Source organism: Oryzias latipes, chromosome 6 (genome assembly GCF_053564925.1).
Source record: "Oryzias latipes strain Hd-rR chromosome 6, Olatipes_Hd-rR_3.1".
In the NCBI taxonomy this organism is placed as follows: domain Eukaryota; kingdom Metazoa; phylum Chordata; class Actinopteri; order Beloniformes; family Adrianichthyidae; genus Oryzias; species Oryzias latipes.
In genome coordinates, this window is record NC_136242.1 from 35,443,135 (window position 1) to 35,468,182 (window position 25,048).

Genomic DNA, 25,048 nt, shown 5'->3' on the forward strand with positions numbered 1-25,048 from the left:
TTATCACCCTCCTACCCCCCCCCCCTCTCTCTAACGTCCCTCTCTCTTCTTCCCCTCTTTCCTTTTCCGTCCGGTCCAACACCAAAGATTTTCAAACATGATTGAAATTAATAAATTTTGGCCTCAATTACAAAAGGGGTTTATTCAGACATACCTTTGGTTTGTCTGAAGATGAATAACCCCTCTTGTTAAAATAAAATATGTCCAACACAAGAGGCCCTCAGCTCTCATCTGTTTGCCTAGCTGTTGGACAGGACAAGTTAAAAAAAAAAAAAAAAAAAAAAAAAAAAGGAAAGCATCCTGTTAGGGGTAGGACACGTGATGCTGTAGTATCGCGAGAGCCGACGAGAGGAGTGTGGTGAGTTTACTTGGCGGCGCGTAAGTTGTGAACAAACATTTTTGATTTATTTTATTACACCGCCATATTTAAATAATCCAGAAAGTTAAAAAATAAAAATCTGAAAAAGTTTGTCAAGCATTTGCCAGCCTGGATGACCTGGAGGATCTGGAGAATTACATCGACGAGTGTTTCAATACCTGCCTCATGAAGAAATCCAACACCGCCACTCCGTCCACCAAACGCAACCGTCCCGAAGACTCCCCGGGGGCTGTCTCCTCTCCAGGCAGCAACATGAGTACATCCTGGATTCAATTGATAAAAGGCTCTCCAGCCTTGATTGCCGTTTAAATCTGCTGGAGATCCTCCATAAGGAATTCCCAGGTCTGCGAGAGTCTCTGGAGTTCAGCCAACAGCAGGTGCAGGAGCTCGCAGCGGAGAACCAGGCCCTCAGAGAGACCGTCAAGACCTTGGGCCACGACACCGCCCGTCTCTCTGAGGAAAACCGATCCATCGAGGAAACCCTCCTGGATCTTCAGGCGAGGAGCATGAGGGACAATCTAGTGTTCGCAGGGATTCCAGAAGAGGCAGGAGAAGTCCCGGAGAACATTGTTAAGTCCTTCATAGAGGTCCACCTGAAACTCCCCAAGGAAGAAGTCCAGAAGCTCTCCTTCCACAGGGTTCACCGGCTCGGAGGAAAGAGGCCGGACAATCAGCGTCCCCGTCCTATTGTTGCTAAATTTGAACATTATAAACAAAAGATGCAGGTAAAAAGCAGAGGGCGAGAGCTGAAAGACACACATTACAGCGTGAATGATCAGTTTCCAGGCGAGATCCTCCGCCGGCGGAAAATCCTCTTCCCGCTGAGGAGGAAGCACCTGTCTGCTGGAGCCCGTGCGGTGGTTGCCGTTGATAAACTTTTTGTGAATGGCAAGCTGTTCCGGGACCCAGAGGTAACACCCTGGCTGTGCTGAAGGCTTTCAGAGGCGCACTGACATCTGCGCCGCCCAGAAGAAACCCGCAAACTTATTTAATTGAATAGGAAATAATCGGATCATCAATAATCCACACCTCTCAGGAAAAGGTTTTTTTCTTTCTCTCACATTCATGTTTCTGTTGTTGTTTCGTTGTTTTTGTTTTTTGTTCTTTCTCTTTCCCTCTCTCTTTTCTCTTGTCCCCCCCCCCCTTCCCATGTTCTCATATGTGAATCAGGTAAAGTCAACGCAACCACGGTGAGTATTTATTTATGCACGGAACGGGCGCGCGCGCATACTAGCGCGCATAAGAGCATGCACACGCGATCCCGCACACACACGTTGATAAACTGCAAAAACCTCACTTAGGCTCACACGGGACGCACGCAACATGCAGCTCATAGCCAAGACACGTTCACCCACAACGCACAGCGCTTGTCAGTGTAGCAGGTACGCACAGCGGGCACGGGCACACGGACGGGCACACGCACTATTTAGCCTTGCACTCTCCCGGTTAGAACAGCTATGAACAGTCTTAACATCGTTAGCTGGAATGTGCGTGGACTTGGTTCTGGGCCAAAGAGATTGAAAGTGTTAAATCACCTGAATGATCTTAAAGCAGATATAGCTCTGCTGCAGGAGACCCATTTATCTTTATCAGCTGGTCATCTCCTGTGCTGTTCCCAGTATCCAGTTATGTATTCTGCCAGTTTCAACTCCAAACAAAGAGGGGTTGCAGTTTTGATTAATAAAAATGTTACATTTACTCATAAGGATACAGTTACTGACCCAGAAGGCAGATTTGTAATCATTAATATATCCATTCAGAATAAGGACTTTTGTATAGCGAGTGTTTACGGCCCTAATGTTGACGACTCTTCCTTCTTTCACAGATTCTTCACCTCACTCTCAGCTCACTCTGACTCCACAATCATTATAGGAGGAGACGTCAACCTGGTTTTGGACCCTGAACTTGACAGACTCAGCACAGCAGCAAATCAGCGTACATGGCAGTCTGCAAGTATTCTAAAGCAGTACATGAATGATCTGGGTCTCTGCGACGCGTGGCGCTCATGTCATCCAAGCACTAAGGGGTTCACCTTTTTTTCTCCAGTTCACCACTCACACTCGTTTAGATTATTTATTAGTCAGTAACTCCCTTTTGAAAGAAATTAAAAGTTCCAACATTCATCCAATTATTATCAGTGACCATGCACCAGTTTCTGTTGCTATTTCAAGGGAAGTACCCAGACCCTCGGGTTCAACCTGGAGGTTTAATACGTCTCTGTTAAAAGACCAGGAATTTATTGAATTCTTTAAAAAAGAGTGGGCAACCTTCTTAGAATTCAACAATACTTCTGAAATATCACCAAGTATTCTTTGGGAAGCAGCAAAAGCAGTCATGAGAGGGAAAATCATCTCTTATTCAACGCATAAAAAACGCAAAGAGAAAGCAGATTTATTAGAATTAGAAAATAAAATAAAAACTCTGGAGACTGCTTATGCTGCTTCTGCACAGGAACACATACTGGGCGACATGAAAAATTTAAAGCTACAGTTAAATGACATCATCAATAAACAAACACAATTCCAGATACAAAGGCTTCGACTGGAAAGATACGAAAACTCAAATAAATCTGGCAAATTTCTAGCTAATCAGCTTAAAATTAATAAAGAAAAATCAACAATCACTTCTATTATGGACCAAACAGGGAATGTCACCCATGACCCGGTAAAAATTAATAATGCTTTTAAAGACTTTTATCAAAACTTATACACTCCACAGATCAATCCATCAGAACAAAGCATCAACTCTTTTATCAACAATATAAACCTGCCCAAGATAAACGAAGATCAAATCACAAATTTAGACTCTCCGCTCTCGTTGTCTGAGCTTCATGAAGCTCTGTCACTTATGCCTAATGGTAAAGCACCAGGGCCTGACGGCTTTCCTACAGAGTTTTATAAGGAATTCTGGGAACAACTGGCACCAACGTTTTATAAAACGGTAAAATTTATCAATGAAAGCCAATCTCTACCACCTAACATGAACTCTGCCAACATTATCCTTCTTCTAAAACCAGACAAAGACCCCACGAGTCCTTCAAGCTATCGCCCCATTTCTTTAATTAATGCAGATGTAAAAATTATCTGCAAAGCACTAGCACAGAGAATAGAAAAAGTCACTCCTCACATAATTCACTTTGATCAAACTGGATTCATCAAAGGCAGACACTCGGATGACAATGTCCGCAGACTCGTTAACATAATAGACTTTGCCACCATCAAAAACCAGGAAATGACTATACTATCACTGGATGCTGAAAAAGCCTTTGATAGAGTAAATTGGAAGTTCCTCATTGCTGCCCTCCATAAGTTTGGGTTTGGAGAATCATTCATCAATTGGATCAAAATATTATATCACAACCCCAATGCATCAGTTAGAACTAATAAACAGACTTCCAACAGGTTTTTTCTTGGAAGAGGAACTAGACAGGGTTGCCCACTCTCCCCCTCTCTTTTTGCAATATTTATCGAGCCTCTAGCTGCAGCAATAAGACAGAATGAGAGTATTAAAGGAATAAAAACCAAACACAGCCATCATAAAATTAGTCTCTATGCAGATGACATATTACTGTTTTTAAGTAATATACATTCTGTAAATGAAACGGCAACAATCATTAATGAATTCTCCTCTATATCAGACTATTCCATTAATTGGAATAAATCTGTTTTATTACCACTGAACAGTAATGCGGAGCAAGGACTCACAATACCAGTTAAATCAGGCAATATAAAATATCTAGGTATTTATTTTTCCCCCAAAATATCAGAACTGGTGCAGCTAAACTACACCCCATTACTGAAAAACATACAGGACGATCTAACACGCTGGACCAACCTGCCTTTGTCCCTTATGGGCAAGGTAGCCACGGTTAAAATGAAAATCTTACCCAAAGTTAATTATCTCTTCTCAATGATTCCCACACAACCGCCATTAAAATGGTTCAAAACATTAGACTCATCCATATCAAGCTTTCTATGGAAAAATAAACCTGCAAGAATTAGTCTAAAAACTTTAAAATCTGCAAAAAGCTGTGGAGGATTAGAATTACCTAACTTCCACAATTACTTTCTTGCAAATAGATTACAATATATCTTAAAATGGTTAAAAAATAATCCAGAAACTAACTCATGGTTAGACTTGGAACAGGCGTTATGTGGAAAGATCAACCTGTCAGATCTTCCATTTATTAGCCAAATAGTTAAAAAACAGGATTGTTTCAAAAGTATTAATATAAATGCCACTTTAACAGCCTGGTGGGAATTTCTCAAAATATCAAAATCATCAATTCAACCGTGCAAAATGACACCCATCTGGAACAACCCGGACATCCTCATAAACAAAAAAATTATCCACTTCCCAGCTTGGCAAGCAGGGGGCATAAAACAACTAGAGCACATAATTATTGATAGAAGATTCATAACTCCCCAGGAACTTCAAGACAAACATGGAATAAATAACTTCTTGGAATATCAGCAACTTAAATCAATTATTACCAAAAAGTTTAAATACAGAGACAACGATTTAAAGCTACCAGATGTAGTTACCACTTTGATCAATTTCTCAATGAATAAAACTCTCTCCAAAATATACAAACTTTTATGCAATTTAGATAACAATATTTCACTTCCGACAACAAAATGGGATGCGGATTTGAGCATCAGCACAGATGAAAGTTTTTGGTCAGAACTTTGTCTAAACACCTTTAAAATGACAAAAAGTCAAAATCTGCAGCTAATCCATTTCAAAACTCTTCACAGAATTTACTACACTGGACAGAGGATGTTCAAGATGGGTCTCAGCAACTCAGACATTTGTCAGCACTGTGACAGTAATCTACCCGACAATTACATGCATGCACTATGGTTCTGCACGCCTGTCCAGGCTCTCTGGCGGCAGGTATGTGCCGATCTATTAGTCTGGCTTAAGGTTTCAATCACAGCTTCACCGTCACTTTGTGTGCTTGGTGACATGAGTGCCATCGATGTAGAAGGAGGATTAGGCTCTATCATTTTCATAACTCTTTGCATTGCTAAAAAAACTATTTTAATAAATTGGAAAAGCAAAAAAAACATAAATATAAGTCAACACAGAAATCTGCTGCTTGATCATATCAGCTTGGAAAAAATGTCAGCCCAAAGTTCAAGTAACTTCGAAAGAATTCGGTCTCTCTGGTCTCCCATAGCTAACTCCGTGACTTAGGGGGTGGGGGGGGCCTGGTCGTCGCTGCTCCTTGCCCTTCTGCCGTGGGCCGGGGTGGGGGTTGGGGCCTCCGGTGCCTGGCGGGGGTTGTTGGGGGCTCCGTTGGTCGGGGGATCGGGTCCGGCGCCTGGGTGGGGCGGGCTGGGGCGCTGCGTGGTCCTTTGGGCTTGGGTGTGGGGGTGCGTGGTGGGGGGGTGGGGTGGTGGTCTGGCCTGGCTTGGGGGGGTGGTCCCTTTGCCTGTGCTGGGGGGGGTTGGCAGGGGGCGCTGCTCGGGGGGGGGGGGGGGGCCCAGCGGCGCTGGATGGGCTTCCCATCTACGCCTGGGGCTGGGATCGGCCCTTCCCTGGCTCTGGGGCGGGACGGGACAACCCTCTTGGGGCCCCCGGTTGCTCTGGGTGTCCTCCGCTTCGGCTGCGGGGTCTGGGGGGGGGTGGGGTGGGGGGTCTTGTCGGCCCTGACCTGTGGGGGGGGCATTCTGGGGGAGGGGGGGGGTCCACTATTGGTACGGGGCCGGGGGGTTTACGGGTCGGGGTCTCCGCTGAGGCCATCGGCGGTTTCCCCGGCCGGTTGGCTGCCTCGGTCCCGTCGAGGCCTGACCAGAGCTCTTCTAGGGCCGGCGTTTGGGGGTGGGGGCCTGGGCTTGCTCCGGGGGGGGCCGGCGCTTTCTGGCTCCTCTCTCTCTGTGTGGGGGGGGTGGTGCTGGGCCTGGGGTGTCGGCGCCTCCGGGGGTGGGGCCCCTGGGCTGGGTGGGCCTGGCCCCCTTGCTGGGGGGGGGGGCGGGGGACAGCTGTTTGACCACCGGGGGACAGTCTATCAGCTGTCCCCAACTTACCCCCTTCCTCATATAACCTCATAATAGGGTGAGGGGGTGGGGGGCTTAGCCTGCGATGAGCCTTGGGGGGGGGGTTACTAGGCAGTGGCCCCCCTCCTATGGTTGCCGTATGGAGTGGGCCCCCCCTCTTTCGGTTTTATTTGCACCTTAGACATGTAGGGCCCTTGGTAGGGGGGGTGCTTGGACACCACTGCCAGCAAGCAGCGGATGTCCTCCTAGCACCCTACCCGCCAATTTTAACCGCACCTTAGACATTTAGGGCCCCTTGGTGGGGAGGGTGAGGGGACGTCACTGTGAGTAATCAGGAGATGTCCCCTAAGTGCCCTACCCGCCAATTTTAACTGCACCCCCCTTAGTACACACACCCCTCCCCCCTCAATATATACATCCCAACATAAACACCCACACATGCACACACACACCATCTCAAACACACATACACGCACACACATTTTGCAAGGAAGGTGGGACCTGGGTCCATCTGTCCCCTGCCTCTTCCCTGGTGGGGGGTGCGGGGCCCCCTTTGCAACGGCGGCCGTGTCCCCGGGGTGCCGGCTTCCTGGGCCCGGCGGTGCTCTCTCCGCGCGGTGGGGGAGTTCACATTACATCTGAGCTGGGGGTGTCTGGTCCCTGGGGGGTGGGTTCTGGTCCTTGCTCCTGAGTGCTGGGCCCCGCCAAATTTCCAACTGTGGCCGAGCCTGGTCGGGCCATATTTATAACACCCCTTGTGGGCCCTCTTTTTTTCCCCGGGGTTCCCCCCTCCTGGGCGGGGGCGGCGGGCCCCCTGCCTCGCTCCTCCCTGGACCAACCGTGGGCCGGGCGGATGGCTGCCTGGAGTGCGGAGCGGGTCTCCCTTGGGGGGTCCTGGCTCGTACCTGGGGTTGGGGCGGGGGGATGCCCGGAACTCCTGGGTGGTGGTGGGGTGCTCGTTTGGGGCTGTGGGCGTCCTTCTCCGGTGGGGCTCTGCGTTGGGTTCTCCCGGCGCGGCGGGGGGGCTGCTCTCCTGGTTGGGCTGGGGCGGCGCTCTCTTTCCCTCCGTGCTTCCCTGGCCTCTGGCTCTGGGGGCCTTGCGGCGGCCCTGCTGGCCCTGGCCTGGGTGGCGGGCTTGGTCGCCCGGGCGGCGGTTGTTCCCTGCCGGTTCCCATGTGGGGTTGGGGGGATTCCGGCTGCCGCTGCTGCTGCGGTGAGGGTCTTGGGGTGGGGATGGCTGGGCACTCTCCCTCCTTCTTTTCACGTTCCACCATCCATTTTAGAAGAACATAAAACCTCACCTGAGCACTGGTGTTAGCTCACCTTTGCACTAATAGCTTGCATGACTGAATGACTGAAATATTTCACACTAGTTGGTTTTAAGGCATAAGTATGCGTGTGTGAACACTATCTGTTTTGTGTACATGTCGACAGGTGGACATTTTTGCAGCTAGCAGGTGTGTTTATAACATTTGAGTGTGTGTGTGGACTGGCCCCGCCCTTTTTGTACTGCATTTGAACCTTACCATAATGATTAACAACCAGTAAACTTGTTGCTGTATGCTGCTTCATGGTCTTATCCCCCTTCCCCTCCTATTATCACCCCCTACCCCCCCTCTCTCTAGCGTCCCTCTCTCTTCTTCCCCTCTTTCCTTTTCCGTCCGGTCCAACACCAAAGATTTTCAGACATGATTGAAATTAATAAAGTTTGGCCTCAATTACAAAAGGGGTTTATTCAGACATACCTTTGGTTTGTCAGAAGATTAATAACCCCTCTTGTTAAAGTAAAATATGTCCAACACAAGAGGCCCTCAGCTCTCGTCTGTCTGCCCAGCTGTTGGACAGGACAAGTTAAAAAAAAAAAAAAAAAAAAAAAAAAGATAATTTATTGTAATCCATCCATGATTTTATTTTGTTTAAATCTGTAACAAATTTATCATTGAGTATTTTTTGTAAATTTTTTGAGAATTGTGGAAGAAGAGAAACAGGTGTATAGTTTGTAAATTGGTGTTTGTCTCCACTCTTATAGATAGGAATCACTTTGGCTATTTTCATTTGGTTTGGGAATCTCCCAGTTCGTAATGATAAGTTACATATGTATGTTAAAGGCTTAGATAAACTATAAATGTCCTTTTTCACCACCTTCATATCTATATCCTCACAATCTTTTGAGTTTTTACTCTTGAAATTATTCACATTGATATCAGTTCATTTTCGTTCACATCAGAGAGAAAGATTGAGTGTGGGATCCTTTCCATGGGTGGATTATTGTCTTTGCTAGTTTTGCATTTTGGAATTTCCGCTGCCAACTCTGGACCCACGTTTACAAAGTAGTTATTGAGACCGTTTGCTGCTTCATTGATGTCATAGCTTTGACCCTTCTCATCTGTAAAGTAATCTGGATAAGTTCGCTTTTTTGTCCCATTTTTAATGATGTTATTTAATATTTCACAAACTCGCTTTAAGTTGTATTTATTTTCATTCAGTAGATTATTGAAGTACACTTTTTTACTGTACCGTGTCATTTCAGTTAGTTTATTTTTATATGAATTATATCTTTGTTCAGTTTCTCTTGTCCTCTGTTTTAAGAATTTTTTATGGAGGTTATTTTTCTTTTTACAAGCATTTTGTAGACCGCTGGTTAACCAAGGGCATTTGGCATATTTGTTCTTGAATTTATAAATTGGGCAGTTCTTATTGTAAAGTGAGCTAAATATTTCTAAAAAACATTTATAAGCAATATCGACATCTTTCTCTCTGTACACAGAGTTCCAGTTTTGTCTGGATAAGTCATTATTCAGAGCATTCATGGTTTTTTCATTTCTTAACCTTTTGTAGACTGGTTCTTTTATAATTTTCTTTGTCTTCATCTTGATGTCAAATAGTGCAAAAACTGGTAAATGATCAGTTATGTCACATATCATTAGTCCACTCATATGAGTGTATTCTATATTATTTGTAAAAATATTATCAATAAGAGTAGAACTTTGAGTAGTGATTCTGCTGGGTCTTGTTATGGTTGGATAGAAACTCATAGCATACATTCTGCTGATAAAGTCGTCGGTGGCTTTATGTTTGCTGGGGTTTATCAGATCGATATTGAAGTCCCCACAGATGTAGAATATTTTGTTATTTAGAGAGGTAAACATCTTTTCCATCCAGTCTGTCATGGTCTGTCAGCTAGTCCCTCCTCCCCCCTCCTTCCTGTGTTGGACGCGACCAGCTGGATCCACTTACCTCATCTACACCTGCCTTCATAAGCTCCTCCAGGATCATCAGCCGGTGCCAGTTCGTTGTTCCTCCTATGGTGCATAGTCTGGTCAGCAGTTTTTGACTCACGTCTTGTTGCCTCATGCTCATGGTTTGCTCTCGCTCTGCTTCAGGACTAAAAACCTGTTGGATCCTCACCTGGTCGCTGTCCTCCTACGCTGCTGTCACGCCGCCTCAAGAAACCTACAGCCAGCCGCCTCTCCTCGTCTTGGTTCAGGCCTCGCCTACGCCACTGTTCCCCCTCAAGGAAATTCCACCTCAAGATTCCTCTAGCCTGCCCCCGCTCTCTTCCTAGGGAAAAACCTGTCAAGATCTGGTTCTGATTAAATCTCTTGAAATTTACCGTTGAGTCCTAGCCTCCTTCCGGGTTCCAGCATCTGGGTCATTCAGAACTCTCGTCCGAATCATGACACAGTCACTGAACACCTCTAAGCTTGACCCTGGTGACCTATAAATCAGAATCAGAGATACTTTATTGATCCCACACGTGGGAAATTTGTTTGTCACCATAGCAACTGACAGCAGAGGGGAAAAAAGACTTAGAATTAAGTAAAAAAAAAAGCAAGAACAAGAAAATGTAGCATAAATACAGACATCAAGGTATTATAATTTAAAAAGCTATTTACAGAACAGTAAGTAAAAAGATGTGCAAAATAGAAAACAACTAAATAAAGAGATAATAAAAAATGTGCAAAGGTTATCTTTTGCATAGTGAGTTGAACACAGCATATGATGAATCGTTACATATTTCAATTGTAAGACATTCCAGTATTCCATCCACTGCGACAGACAATTTATCAATTACCATAAACTTCATATTTTTTTTCCACATATATTGCGACTCCTCCCCCTTTTTGTTCACTCTGTTCACATAGTTAAGTTCATAGTTTTCCAATTCAAAGTCAGCGTCCTTGTCGCGGCTGAACCAAGTCTCAGATGTGGTTATATCAAAGGAATACCCGATGTTCTGTAAATAGTCCTTGATGTCTTCAAAGTTGGTATACATGCTTCTGCTGTTAAAGTGAATGATTGACAGTTTTTCTTCTGGGTTAACAGAGTTTTTAAAGTCATCTATGCTGTAATATTTGCAGTCCATATTAACAGTGGAAAAGAATTGATCAGGGTCGATGTCTTGAGGGTTGTTGTCATTATCACTGAATATTTGAAGGTCGGTTTGCTCACCATTCAGATCTCTCTGAGAGTTGTGGTTGCGGGTGATTGTTGTAGAAAAAGTGTTTTTTTCAGAAGCCATGGATAGTAGAGTTCGTCTCCTCATCTTGTAAGACCAGCATCTTCATGTATCTCTTGTTTAGACTGTAGTGGGTAAATATTTTTCCAAATCTTGCAGGCTCCTGATAAGAACAACCTTGGACTGCTCAGGGGAGCCACAGAGTTTGGCATAAATTTTACAGTCTTTCACCCAGGTTCCCTGAATTTTCCCCTGCTTTTTCAAGTAACGTGCTCTTCTGGCGATGTCGGCATTCCTTTTCGTGAGGTTGTCATTCATGAAAACGTTGGTTCCCCTCAGATTTCTTCCTTGCTTCAATAAAGCTGCTTTGTGTTTCCGATTGACAAACTTTAAGAGGATTGCTGGTTTGTCGGTGTCTCTTTTCCTGGGCAGCGGTCTGCAGATCTCCACATTGTTGGTGTCCAGAAAAATTGCATTGGACTTTAGGAACTCCTCCACCTGTTTTTCCACAGAGCTCATCTCCTGCTCGTCGGATTCCTCACCGTTCCCAGCGGTCACTGCATGCGGTTATGACCGGGGTTTGATTTTCAATCCGGTGATTATCACGTCTTTAGATCTGGAGATCTGCTCTTGGTCATCCATTCGTTTTTCAATTATATCCATCCTGTTGAAACACTGCTCCTGCAGAGCCCGGACCTGCTTCACCTCTCCGATAGCATCCATAATTTGTCCGTGAACAATATTCCTAGCTTTGATCTCTTCCAGCACGAAATCAAGCATCTTCCTCAAGTCCTCATATTCCTCATACACTGGGTTTCTTCTTGGTGGCATGTTTAGGAATTGCTTTTCTCAATATTTACGCTTTTATGCGGTAAATAGAGTTGAGAACTGCAGCTGCTCTATGCCTGCGTGGCGTCTTCTCCGAGAGCCGGAAGACAAACTCTGAAAAGTTCATCCACGCCTCAGCCTCAGCTCCGCCAGAGATCCAGTCTCACTATTCACCAAGACCCGCTGGTTCTACAAATAAAACTCATGACTTATCTTTCCACCTGCTGCCTCTTCCTTCCGGGTTACAGCATCTGGGTTCGTCTCGTGGTCTGACCATGACAGAATCTATGTTTCACGTTGTAAATCCGCATTGAATAATTCATTTTAATGTTATAATAATGTGAATATCTGAGGCCCTAAAACTTAGACATATGAGAGTTCAAGTACTACAATAAATTAAGATGGAAAAATATTTAATTTAACTGGAGTAAAAAGACATTTAGTTAGATAAATATGTAAATTTGAGTTGTATAAACAACCATTGAGTTGGATAGACGTAATAATTTAGGTTGGATAAATGTATTACTTGTTACCAACTGAATTCATTCATTTAAGTTGGATAAGTTTTATATATATGTATATATATATATATATATATATATATATATATATATATATATATATATATATATATATATATATATATATATATATATATATATATACACGAAAAGATTCTCACCATGCCTGGAGGGTTCCATCCCAGATCCAGCACCCTGAGGCTGTATGCTAGCCGCAAGGAAGGAGGCCGAGGACTAGTGAGTGTAGAAGCGACTGTCCAAGATGAAACATCCAAGATGCATGAGTACATCAAGCTCAAGGCCCCAACTGACAGTGTGCTCACAATGGAGAGTGTGCTCAGTGAATGTCTCAGGCAATGGAGAGCAGAGGATACAGTGCTGGAGGACAGATCCTCATGGGAGGACAAACCCCTGCATGGGATGTACCTCCGGACCATAACTGAAGTGGCTGATATCAAGAAGTCCTACCAATGGCTAGAAAGGGCTGGCCTACAGGACAGCACTGAAGCGCTCATCCTGGCAGCTCAGGAACTAGCCGTGAGCACCAGAGCAATAGAGGCTCAGATCTACCACACCAGACAAGACCCAAGGTGTAGATCTACCACACCAGACAAGACCCAAGGTGTAGGCTATGCAAAGAGGCGCCTGAAACAATCCAGCACATAACTGCAGGATGTAAGATGCTGGCAGGTTAAGCATACATGGAGCGCCACAATCAAATGGCTGGAATAATATACAGGAACATGTGTGCAGAATATGGACTGGAATCCCCAAGGTCAAAATGGGAAACACCTCCGAAGGTGGTAGAGAATGAGAGGGCAAAGATCCTGTGGGACTTCCAGATCCAGACTGATAGGATGGTAATGGCGAACCAACCAGACATTGTAGTGGTGGATAAAGAACAGAGGAAAGCCGTTGTGGTGGATGTGGCAGTGCCAAGCGATGGGAACATCAGGAAGAAGGAACATGAGAAACTGGAGAAATACCAGGGACTCAGAGAAAAACTGGAGAAAGCCTGGAAAGTGAAGGTGACAGTGGTGCCTGTGGTAATTGGAGCACTCGGGGCAGTAACCCCCAAGCTGGAGGAGTGGCTACAACAGATACCTGGAAAGATCTCAGACATCTCAATCCAGAAAAGCGCAGTGCTAGGAACAGCTAAGATACTGCGCAGAACCCTCAAGTTCCCAGGCCTCTGGTAGAGGACCCGAGCTTGAGTGAGAAACCACCCACGAAAGGGTGAAAGGGGCAAGTTTTTTTTTTTTTTTGCGCTTTTCTGGACTGAGAGGTCTGATGTCTTTCCAGGTATCTGCTGTAGCCACTCCTCCAGCTTGGGGGTTACTGCCCCAAGTGCCCCAATTACCACAGGCACCACTGTCACCTTCACTTTCCAGGCTTTCTTCAGTTCTTCTCTGAGTCCCTGGTATTTCTCCAGTTTCTCATGTTCCTTCTTCCTGATGTTCCCATCGCTTGGCACTGCCACATCCACCACAACGGCTTTCCTCTGTTCTTTATCCACCACTACAATGTCTGGTTGGTTCGCCATTACCATCCTATCAGTCTGGATCTGGAAGTCCCACAGGATCTTTGCCCTCTCATTCTCTACCACCTTCGGAGGTGTTTCCCATTTTGACCTTGGGGTTTCCAGTCCATATTCTGCACACATGTTCCTGTATATTATTCCAGCCACTTGATTGTGGCGCTCCATGTATGCTTAACCTGCCAGCATCTTACATCCTGCAGTTATGTGCTGGATTGTTTCAGGCGCCTCTTTGCACAGCCTACACCTTGGGTCTTGTCTGGTGTGGTAGATCTGAGCCTCTATCGCTCTGGTGCTCAGGGCTTGTTCCTGAGCTGCCAGGATGAGCGCTTCAGTGCTGTCCTGTAGGCCAGCCCTTTCTAGCCATTGGTAGGACTTCTTGATATCAGCCACTTCAGTTATGGTCCGGTGGTACATCCCATGCAGGGGTTTGTCCTCCCATGAGGATCTGTCCTCCAGCACTGTATCCTCTGCTCTCCATTGCCTGAGGCATTCACTGAGCACACTGTCAGTTGGGGCCTTGAGCTTGATGTACTCATGCATCTTGGATGTTTCATCCTGGATAGTGGCTTCTACGCTCACTAGTCCTCGGCCTCCTTCCTTGCGGCTCGCATACAGTCTCAGGGTGCTGGATTTGGGGTGGAACCCTCCATGCATGGTGAGGAGCTTTCGTGTTTTAACATCCGTGGTCTGTATCTCTTCCTTTGGCCATCTTATTATTCCTGCAGGGTATCTGATAACTGGCAGTGCGTAGCTGTTTATTGCCCGGGCCTTATTTTTGCCATTGAGCTGGCTTCTCAGGACTTGCCTCACTCGTTGTAGGTATTTAGCTGTTGCAGCTTTCCTTGTTGCCTGCTCAAGGTTGCCATTTGCCTGTGGAATTCCAAGGTACTTGTAGCTGTCCTCAATGTCTGCTATTGTTCCTTCTGGGAGTGAGACCCCTCCTGTGTGGACTACCTTGCCTCTTTTTGTCACCATCCGGCTGCATTTCTCGAGCCCGAATGACATCCCAATGTCAGTACTGTAGATCCTGGTGGTGTGGATCAGGGAGTCAATGTCACGCTCGCTCTTTGCATATAGCTTGATGTCATCAATGTAGAGGAGGTGACTGATGTTGGCCCCATTTCTGAGTCGGTATCCATAGCCAGTCTTGTTGATTATTTGGCTGAGGGGGTTCAGACCTATGCAGAACAGCAGTGGGGACAGAGCATCACCTTGGTATATCCCACATTTGATGGACACTTGTGCAAGTGGCTTCCCATTGGCTTCAAGGGTGGTTTTCCACAGCTTCATTGAGTTTCCTATGAAGGCTCTTAGAGTCCTGTTTATGTTGTACAGCTCCAAGCATTCAGTGATCCATGTGTGTGGCATTGAGTCATAGTCCTTCTTGTAATCAATCCAGGCTGTGCACAGGTTGGTGTGTCGTGACTTGCAGTCTTGAGCGACTGTTCTGTCGACCAGGAGTTGGTGTTTGGCTCCTCTGGAGTCTCTACCAATGCCCTTCTGTGTGTTGCTCATGAATTGATCCATGTGCCTATTTATCTTGGTTGCAATGATGCCAGACATGAGCTTCCATGTTGTGGACAGACAGGTTATTGGCCGGTAGTTGGATGGGACTGCACCCTTTGAGGGATCAGGATCCTTCTGGATCAGGATCGTTCGCCCTTCCGTTAGCCATTCGGGGTGAGTCCCATCTCTTAGCAGCTGGTTCATTTGTGCTGCCAGGCGCTCGTGGAGTGTGGTAAGCTTCTTTAGCCAGTAGGCATGTATCATGTCAGGGCCCGGTGCATTCCAGTTCTTCATACCTGAGACTCTTTCTTAGATGTCTGCCACTGTGATGGTTACTGGATTCTGTTCAGGGAGGTTGCTATGTTCTTTTCTTAGAGAGACCAGCCACTGGGCATTGCTGTTATGTGCTGTCTCTTTCTCCCATATACTTTTCCAGTACTGTTCAGTTTCCAGCCTTGGTGGGTCTGCTCGGCTGTTTTGACCCTGCCACTGAGCGTACACTTTTGCAGGTTGAGTTGCGAACAGCCTGTTTATCCGTCTGGCTTCATTGTCTCTTGTGTACCTCTTTAGGCGGCTGCTCAAGGCTAGGAGCCTTTGTTTGGCAGTTTCCAGTGCTTCAGGTATGGGCATCTGGCTGTATCTCTTAGGTACTTGCTTTCTCCTTGTACCTCTTTGAGCCTCTGTCAGCCTACTCACATCCTTCCGAGTTGCCTTGATTTTAGCCTCTAACCGTTGCTTCCATGGTGGGTACTGTTTTCTTCCATGGTTGCTCTTATAGCCAAGCATCTCAAGGATCACTGCTGCTGAAGTGTAAACCAGTTCATTGGTTTCTGTGATGGTTGTGGTAGGAATTGCCCTCAATGCTTCATTCACAGTTTCCAGTAGACTTTCAGGTGGTACATCACTTAACTGTTGTAGCTGGTGTCGGGGTTGCCTAGTGTTCATTGTAGACATGATCTTGTCTTTCAGGTCAGTTGCTGCCTCACTCAGCGGAATTGTGGTTGTTGGGGCTGTGTACCCAATCTCAGGGTGGGATTGTGGTATAACCTCCTCTCTGACCTGTTTTTCTGGCTCTCCCGTGGAGTTGTATTGTATTGCTTCAATCTCAAGTTGTGATAGGAGTTGCCGTTTGTGGATGTTAGAGCACTGGGCTACCAGTTGTCTGGCAGTTAGCCTTGATTGTGGGTTTCGAAGCATCCATTCATTCCACATTCTCTGGGTGATGTTAATTGCCCGTCATTGTTATAGTAATTGCCCCATTTCCATTAAGCCCTGGGAATTGTACCCGTCTTTCCCGCATGACAGTCCTGCACCTTACCCACCGAGCTACCCAGACGGTTTTATACACATATATATATATATATATATATATATATATATATATATATATATATATACATACAGTAAACCCTTGTTTTTCACGGGGGTTACGTTCCAAAAAGAACCCGTGATAGGCAAAATCCGTGAAGTAAAAACCTCTATTTTTTTTTTTTTTACAATTATTATCCAATTAAATACTCTATTATACATTGAAAAGAAAGAACAAACCATTTTACAAGCTCAAGCATTTCTTTCACTAATTAAAGTAATTTAAAACGTTTTTTCAACAAATAACTTCTGTACTGTACCGTCAAATAATTTTAATCATCGATGTGAACAGAAGGCTTCAAATCGCGGAGATTACCCCCGCCCACCACGACCCGAGTGTCATTGAATTAAACGGGAGAAAATTTAAAATGATAATAAAAAAAAATACAAAATACAGTGGGACAAATAGTGACTCAGGTGTATTTCACTGCTATTCAGACTGAGCCGCTGCATCCTGACTCCGCTCTGCAGTGTTTTCTTCTTTTGAAGGCCGCGGTGCAGCTGTGTTTGTTCGGGAGAAGAACACAGTGAGAGGCAGTTGTTGTCGCTCTTTTTTCTTCTTTGAAAAAAGACCCCTATACACCGACATGCCACCATCAAGAGAATTTGCACGTACATAATATAAAGTTGGCAAGCTGTTTTACGTACGTGTACATATTGAACTGCAACGTTATTGACGGACAGGTAGAGAAGAAGCAGAGTGACTTTTTAGCCAATCAGAATGCAGAACACAATGCACGATGCAAATCCGTGAAGTAGCGAAACCGTGAAAAGTAAACCGTGTTATAGCGAGGGATCACTGGATCGTACCTGGGCTTGGGGCGGGGGGATGCCCGGAACTCCTGGGTGGTGATGGGGTGCTCGTCTGGGGCTGTGGGCACCCCTCTCGGGCAGGGCCTTGCGTTGGGCCCTTCCGGCGCGGCGGGGTTGAGCTGGAGCTGCGCTCTCTGTCCCCCCATGCCTCCCTGCTCTCTGGGGGTCTCGTGGCTGCCCGGCTGGCCCTGGCCTGGGTGACGGATGGGATCGCCCGGGGGGTGGTTGTTCTCTGCCTGCTGCTGTGTGGCGTTGGGGGATTCTGGCTGCCGCTGCTGCTGTGGCGGGGGTCTTGGTGTGGGGATGGCTGGGCACTCTCCCTCCTTCTTTTCACATTCTACCATCCATTTTAGAAGAACATAAACACTCACCTGAGCACAGGTGTCAGCTCGCCTTTCCACTAATAGTTTGCGTGATTGAATGAAATATAATTTCACACTAGTTGGTTTGAAGGCATAAGTATGCATGCGTGTGTGAACATTATCTGTATTGTGTACATGTTGACATTTGGACATTTTTTGCAACTAACAGGGGTGTTTATAACATTTGAGTGTGTATGTGGACAGGCCCCGCCCCTTTGAGATTTGTATTACTTCTGAACCTCACCGGAATGATAAACATCCAGTAACTTGTTGCTTTATGCTGCTTTATGGTCTTACCCCCCCCCCCCCCTCCTATGACCACGTCCTATCCCCCCCCCCCCCCCTCTCTAACATCCCTCTCTCTTCTCCTTTCCTTTTCCATCCGGTCCAACACCAAAGATTCTGAAATATGATTCAAATGAATAAAGTTTGGCCTCGATTACAAAAGGGGTTTATTCAGACATACCTCTGGTTTGTCAGAAGATTCAGAACCCCTGTTGTTAAAGTAAAATATGTCCAACACAAGAGGCCCTCAGCTCTCATCTGTCTGCCTGTCATGGTTTGGGTTTCTTTTGTATTGGTTTTTCCTTTATATCTTTTTCTGTCATGATTGAGTTCTGTTTCCTGTTTTATTTTGAAAGGTTTCCTGTTTTGTCATGTTTTTGAGTTTTACTTCCTTTGTCCCAATCTGTCCTGATCATGTTCACCTGTGTCTTGTCTGCCCTGTCTGTATATAAGTTTTGTCTCTGCCTTCCTCTGGTGCTGGTCCATTAATGTCTTAATGTCTCTAATATCTCTAATGTAATGTCTCTAACGTCTCTTCCCTGACTCCCTTCTGCCATGTTCATGTTTTACCACAGTGAGTTTAGTTTTTGCTTTGTTACCCTGCTCTGCAGCGCCTTTTGTTAAATTAATAAACCACTTGGTCTGGAACTGTGTGCCTCCCGTATCTGCATTTTGGGTCCTTCACGCTACCACAGCCTCCCCACCTGACACTGCCCAGCTGTTGGACAGGACAAGTTTAATAAATAAATAAAGATTTCTAATGGGTTTATTTTTGAAATTCCACATCAGATCCTTCGTATTACTGGGTACCGGTGAGTACTGGCCCACTTAAAGCACTGCTAATAAAAAAGTGAACAAAGTTTCTTTTTATACAAATGATAATTAAAATCAGAATCCCTCAGATTACTTTATCATTAGAAATTATTGTACTCAAAACATTTTATTCTTTAATATTTTCCGCTGATAATCATTTTGGTTTTATTGCTAAACATCAGACCGGCGTTTGCATTTATGCATCAAAAGGAAGTCATAAGTACAGGCATCACAAATCATCTGTGGCTCTGTGTTTTATTGTTCACCCTAGAAGTTCACTTTTATTTCTCAGGGAAATAGCACATGAAGCCAGAGTTAGCGGCTCTTTGTCATCTGTTTTCCCCGAAACAGATGTTAACTTTTTTATTTGACCTTAAAAGCTAAAAGAACAGTTAAAAAAACAATTGAAAATATCAATAAAAGGATATACAAGAAAAATGCAATGATGAGACAATGAAAATTAAAATACCTATTCATTCATTCATTCAATTCATTCATTCTATTGATAAAAAAAATATGCAACATACATTACAAATGCATATAAAAGATATCTGAGTACAGATCAAACTAAGAGGGAGAGGAATATTAAAATTCAACTCCAAATTCCTGTTCTCGTTCAGTCTCGTTCAGTCTCGCTGCAGCTCAGCATTCACCTTTATTTCAGCCAGGCGAGGCGCTGGTTCATCTCAAACAGGCCTATAGTCTATGTGTTCTAAAGCCCCCTAGAACGCCAACCTGTTGTCCCACATTTTCCCTTTTGATCTTTGTATATAAACATAAGTTTGTTTCAATCTGAGAAAGTATGATTGCATCACTTAAGCTGAAAATAGTTTTGAGTTTAAACCGTGACCGCTAACCTGATGATTCTCATGTACGGTATTTGTTTCGTTTTGTGTTTAGAGGGTTTCCTAACCCTGATCCCCGGGGAACACTGTCTTGGATTTTTTTCAATCTTGCTCAAACCCTCTGCCTTTGACAGTCAAAGTTTGACTGTCATTGCCAGGCTTCTGCAGAGCCAGATGATGAGCTGCCAGGTGAGCATAGGCAGGGCAACATGGAAAACATACAGGACAGTCCTAATGTATAGTTACCCAATCCCATATTTCAAGTCAAATTCCCCCTATACATGAATAAATACACGCCAATTTTTATTTTTTATTTTAAGAAATTAAAAACTTCTATCCTCTCGTGGGCCACATAAAATGACAAGGAGGGCCACATTTGGCCCGTGGGCCTTGAGTTTGACACATGTGGTTGCATTCATTTATCTTCTCATCTGTTTTGTCCCTTTTGGGGGTCACTGGGCTGCTGGAGCCTATCCTGGCCACTTGTGGGCAAAGGCAGGGGACACCCTGGACAGTTTGCCAGTCTGTCACAGGGTAGAGCATCCACAATCACACACCCATTCACTCTCAATGTAGATTAACCAATGAAGCATGTTTGGATGGTGGGAGGAAGCCGGAGACCCCAGAGAGAACCCACAATTACACAGGGAGAACATGCAAACTCCACACAGAAAGGTCCCCATTGATGTTGTGTTTCAGTTCCAGCCATGACTTGAACTGGGGGCCTTCTTGCTGTGAGGCAAGAGCGCTAACCACTGCGCCACCGTGCATCACTGTATGATTTGCAGATTAAATAAAATGCGCTCTTAAGTGCTTTCTCTGCTTATAAGTAAATCATTTTACTCAAAAACATTAAATTTAGCCAAACTCATCTTGAAACTTTTGTTTAGAGTGTCTTAGGGAAGAAAATGAATCCAGAACTTTCCATGTTTGAATGAAGGTCTGCTGATTCTGGAGAACAGAGCTCAATGACGCACAGGTGGAACTCCATCAGGCTCGTCAGGTGTGGGTGGCTCAGGGTTCATTCAACTCTACAAAACCACATCTTGAACAGGGCAGGTTGTTTCAGATCTTACAGACATAATTACATACTTTGAACATAATGTGGTTTACAGTGGGCTTGTTTGGCCTGTTTTGGGCAGTTTTTAAAGCTGTAGTTACGGCTCAGCTGGGTAATGAGAACATGCTGTCAGGAGCTGTCCACAGCAGGATGCAACCTCAGAGAAGATCCCAGTTGGATGCTTCACAGCCACAAGGTATGTGTGAATCTTTATGTTGAGGCTAATGCAACACCTTGTATTTCTTATGGAATTCAAGGACACTTATTTATTGCATTTCATTTCTCCAAAGTGTTGTCAGCTTAATTAGAAGTGACTGAGTTCATTTTCAAAAATTAATTCAATAACCAGTAGAAAAGGCCTTTCTTGAAAATGTGTAGCATGGACCACAAGTGGCCTTGCAAGTTCTAGATCTACCTTTGCATATTATGGTTAATTTGGCAGCTTCAACTTTGTGTTGGCTGTTAATCATTCTTATACTTCTGTTAGTGTTTAGTGAAAATTAAATAAATGGGACACTGTTGTGGTGAACCTAGTATGTTTAATTATTTTAACTGTAGCTGTTGCCTTTCAGATCTTTAATAGGCTCAATATTGCCTCTGGTGTTAAAGAGAAACTGATCAATAGAAACAGGAAAGTTGTAAAATGTTAAGAACTCTCGAGCTGTTTGCTTTCATAATTTAAGTGGAGGTATTTTTTTTTTCTGATCTAATTTCAATAAAAATTTTCTCCCAGCTTTCCATCAAGAGAAACAGACTTTCAGTGAGCCTTTAACCTGGAGGTACCCTAACCCACCAGCTGAGGAGGAGCCTCACTTTCCCCCAAACTATGAGATCAGGGTTCCCACACCAGCTGAGAGTGTTAACGTCTTATGCGGGGAGAACACTGTCCGGGTGGAGGCCAAGAAAGACTTGATGGGGATTGGTAAACCTGTCCTGGCTTCAGATGTGACTCTGGGAGGATGCACTGCCACAGGGGAAGATTCTGAGGCTCAGGTCCTGATCTTTGAGTCAGAGCTGCATGGCTGTGGCAGTCGACTGCAGGTAAGTTATCTTGGGGGGGGGGGGAACTAAATAGATCTGTGCTGTCTGATAAGTCCTTTGCAAGAGTGAGAGCTGAGGGTGGCTTGGCTAAATGCAGTACAGTTGCACTAGACCTTGTCTTTTGAAACCCTATAGTTTGTTTCTTGGCCGTGGAACTGGTTTTGCTTATAGTTAACTATGTTGTATGTTATGTAGGAGAGGCATGCCGCATCGCTAACGAGTGCAGGAAGTCCTTTCAACCTGTCAGTATATTTTATGCTTTGAAACAATGGTTTAGAAAATGCATGTTTTTACTGACCTGGATGTCTTTGTAGCTTTAAGCTAAATTCATTTGCATTAGTGGATCTATCAATATCTGCCTATAGGACTTGGTGTTTTAAATTGGTAGTGCAGTACTGAAGTTGCCATTTTCAATCAAGATTTAAGGAACAGCACCTTTTTTATATTTTTTAGATGTTTGAGGACACATTCATCTACATGTTCACGCTGATCTACACTCCCAGCCCTTTGGGTGACGGTTCAATCACTCGGGGGAGAGAGCTGTCCATCAACATCCAGTGTCACTACCAGAGGTGAGTTTATTTTATTTTTTTTTTTAATTTAAGCACAGGTTTTAAAGTTTTTCAGCAACGCGTCTTCTTTCAGAAAACATGCCGTGAGCAGTGGCCAACTGAAGCCAGAATGGATTTCGTACATTGACAGCAAAGAATCGGAGGATAGTCTGTCCCTGTCCCTACAGCTGATGTCCGGTGGGTTTGTCCTTCTACCCTGTAGGAAGGACTTTCTACACAGTTGGCATCATTTACAGTTTCTGATTGTGTTGGCAGATGACTGGCAGTTTCCTCGCCCAGTTCCCGAATTTCTGCTTGGTGACATGATGAAGTTTGAGGCATCAGTCAAACAGTTGCACCACACCCCCCTCAGAGTGAACGTGGACAGCTGTGTGGCAACCGTGGTTCCAAATGCAGATGCCATTCCACGTTACGGCTTCCTGTTTAACAGTGGGTCGGTAATTTTTTAAAGATGTAAATCACGCATTTTTACCCAATTCTGTGTGTTTTGACAAATTACATTTGAAGAGCAAAATAATCTTAATTTGTATCATCTGGCTATTTCTGCTAACTTTTTTGTAATTGACTGCCAGTTAGAAGGCAAATTCTTGAAACCACATTTAAAACTTGCCAACTGACTAGTTGATCTTGGTTTACTGTCATGATCTGTTCTGCACCCACTCTACATTTAAGGAGAGTTTGAGTCCAGTCAAAACACTTGGTTATTTTTGTATAAATCTGAGGCAGAGAACCATACACCACTTCCAAAGTTTGTCAAGCAACAAAACTCTCGTAAGAACTGAACTGCCTTAAAGCATTTGGAATATTTTCTGTTTCTGCAGAAGCTGGAACAGTTGCGCTCAATTAGTGAATATGCACATCTACTCAAAGTTGACTGCATATCATTTCTTTTGGTTCAGATGTCTCTTTGACAGCAAGCTGACTAGCTCCAGCTCGCGCTTCCTGCCTCGGACTCATGATGACAAACTGCAGTTTGAGGTGGAGGCTTTTAGGTTTGAGCAGGATGAAGGTGGCATGGTGAGTAGTGAAGACTTCTTTGGTCATCTGAGACTTGTTTGCTGAACTTTTTTTTTTTTTTTTCTTTTCTCCCCTCCTGGAAATGAATAATTTCCTCAGCTTTACATTACCTGTAGCCTTAGGGCTGTTGCTGCTACTGCTCCCATTAGCGCCACAGACAAGGCCTGTTCATTCTCCAATGGGTGAGACCAACATTTGTTAAACTTCGAAGGGATTTAAGGGGAACTGTTTTGAATAATTTATATGGCGCCTTTCTGAGCACTCTAGGTTGCCACCAACATGTATGTAAATACAATCCATGCAAGATTATAAGTGATATGAATGCACTAAGCTTATGCTAACTTTGACAGGTGGAGGGAAGCTAGCGGCAACCACCGTGCCTGTTCCTGCTGCGACACAGATTGTGGGCAGGCAGATGGGATAATTAGCAAACCGGGTAGGTTCCTCAAAGCTGACACTTATCAGTGGAGAATTATTTAGCACAAACTGCTGTTGGCTTCAAATGACATGTTAATATTTGAGGAGTGTGCATTTTCATAGCCTAGAACTGTTCATTATCAGCTAGTTGTATGTATTTTCCTATGAAATAATATTTAGCATCGACTTTTTTTTATTTTTCCCCCTAGGTACTCAGTTAAGACATAATGCACTCGTTGGACCAATTGTGGTAAAAGAGACTTATCAGAGGAAGAACCTTTAAAAATTGTCTAAACAATAAAACTTGTACGATGAATGTACTTTGAGACTTGGTTTATTTTCTCTTCTGGCATGAAGAAAAGCAGCTTTAATGTTTTTTCTCCTTTTTTTGATGTATTCACTGTAAAAATTCTTAGTCAAATAAAATTTTCTGGATGTCTACTTTCTGTTTCAGACAAAACTCAGATTTTTAAGTGGAAGAACAGAATCTGTAGCAGAAAAATACTTTATGTACTTATTTCTTGCTTTCATTAAAATATTTGCTAGTCGCATCGCCCAAAAAGTAGAAAACTTGGTTACTGCATCTTAAAAGTAATTACTCAGACTCCAGCTACAAATTTGTTAAACTGCAGCAATTAGAGATTCTTTATTGATCTCACGTTGGGGAAATTCAATTGCTACAGCATTTCAGTGCAAAAAAGCGAACAGCAATGTGCAAAAGAATGAAGGGTGTTCAAAATGTGCTAAAATACAAAACGTAATACTTATGACATAACGTATGTTATGCGTAATAAAATTAAAGTAAAAAGAATATACAGATGGACTGTGATTAGACTTTTCCTCAGCTGCCTGCAAATAACTTGGGTGCAATACTTTAATGAATGTGACTTCCATGATGGCATAGTTCTGCCAGACATTTCCTTTTTTTCTTCCCAATAGAGGTCATTAAAGTGTACAAGTTGAATTTAATGATTATATAATCACTGCATGGTATAAACATTTACTTAACAAAAACCCCAAAAACTTTGCATAAAACTTAGCAAATGTTTCCCAATGTTTTTAAAAACCTGTAATGGAAATGAAAAAAATTAGCAACACCCTAACATCTCTTCCACTTGAGTAATTCACATTTTACAGATCATCACTACAAAATGTAAATTATTTCACCTAAAGGAAAAGACACTTTGCAGAAGTTTTTTTTTTGTATAAACATAATTGAA

At 44.1% G+C, this 25,048-nt stretch overlaps 1 protein-coding gene across 1 annotated transcript; it reads left to right on the forward strand.

Moving 5' to 3' along the window:
- The first annotated feature begins 20,717 nt into the window (after window positions 1-20,717).
- LOC144992585 (zona pellucida sperm-binding protein 3-like) lies at window positions 20,718-24,148 on the forward strand. Its single transcript, XM_078949437.1, has 9 exons — window positions 20,718-20,977; window positions 21,515-21,822; window positions 22,276-22,394; window positions 22,468-22,571; window positions 22,650-22,827; window positions 23,294-23,411; window positions 23,511-23,593; window positions 23,762-23,847; window positions 24,038-24,148. The coding sequence occupies exons 1-9, from the start codon at window positions 20,824-20,826 to the stop codon at window positions 24,109-24,111; spliced, it is 1,224 nt and encodes a 407-aa protein (XP_078805563.1). The 5' UTR covers window positions 20,718-20,823; the 3' UTR covers window positions 24,112-24,148.
- The last annotated feature ends 900 nt before the right edge of the window (window positions 24,149-25,048 follow it).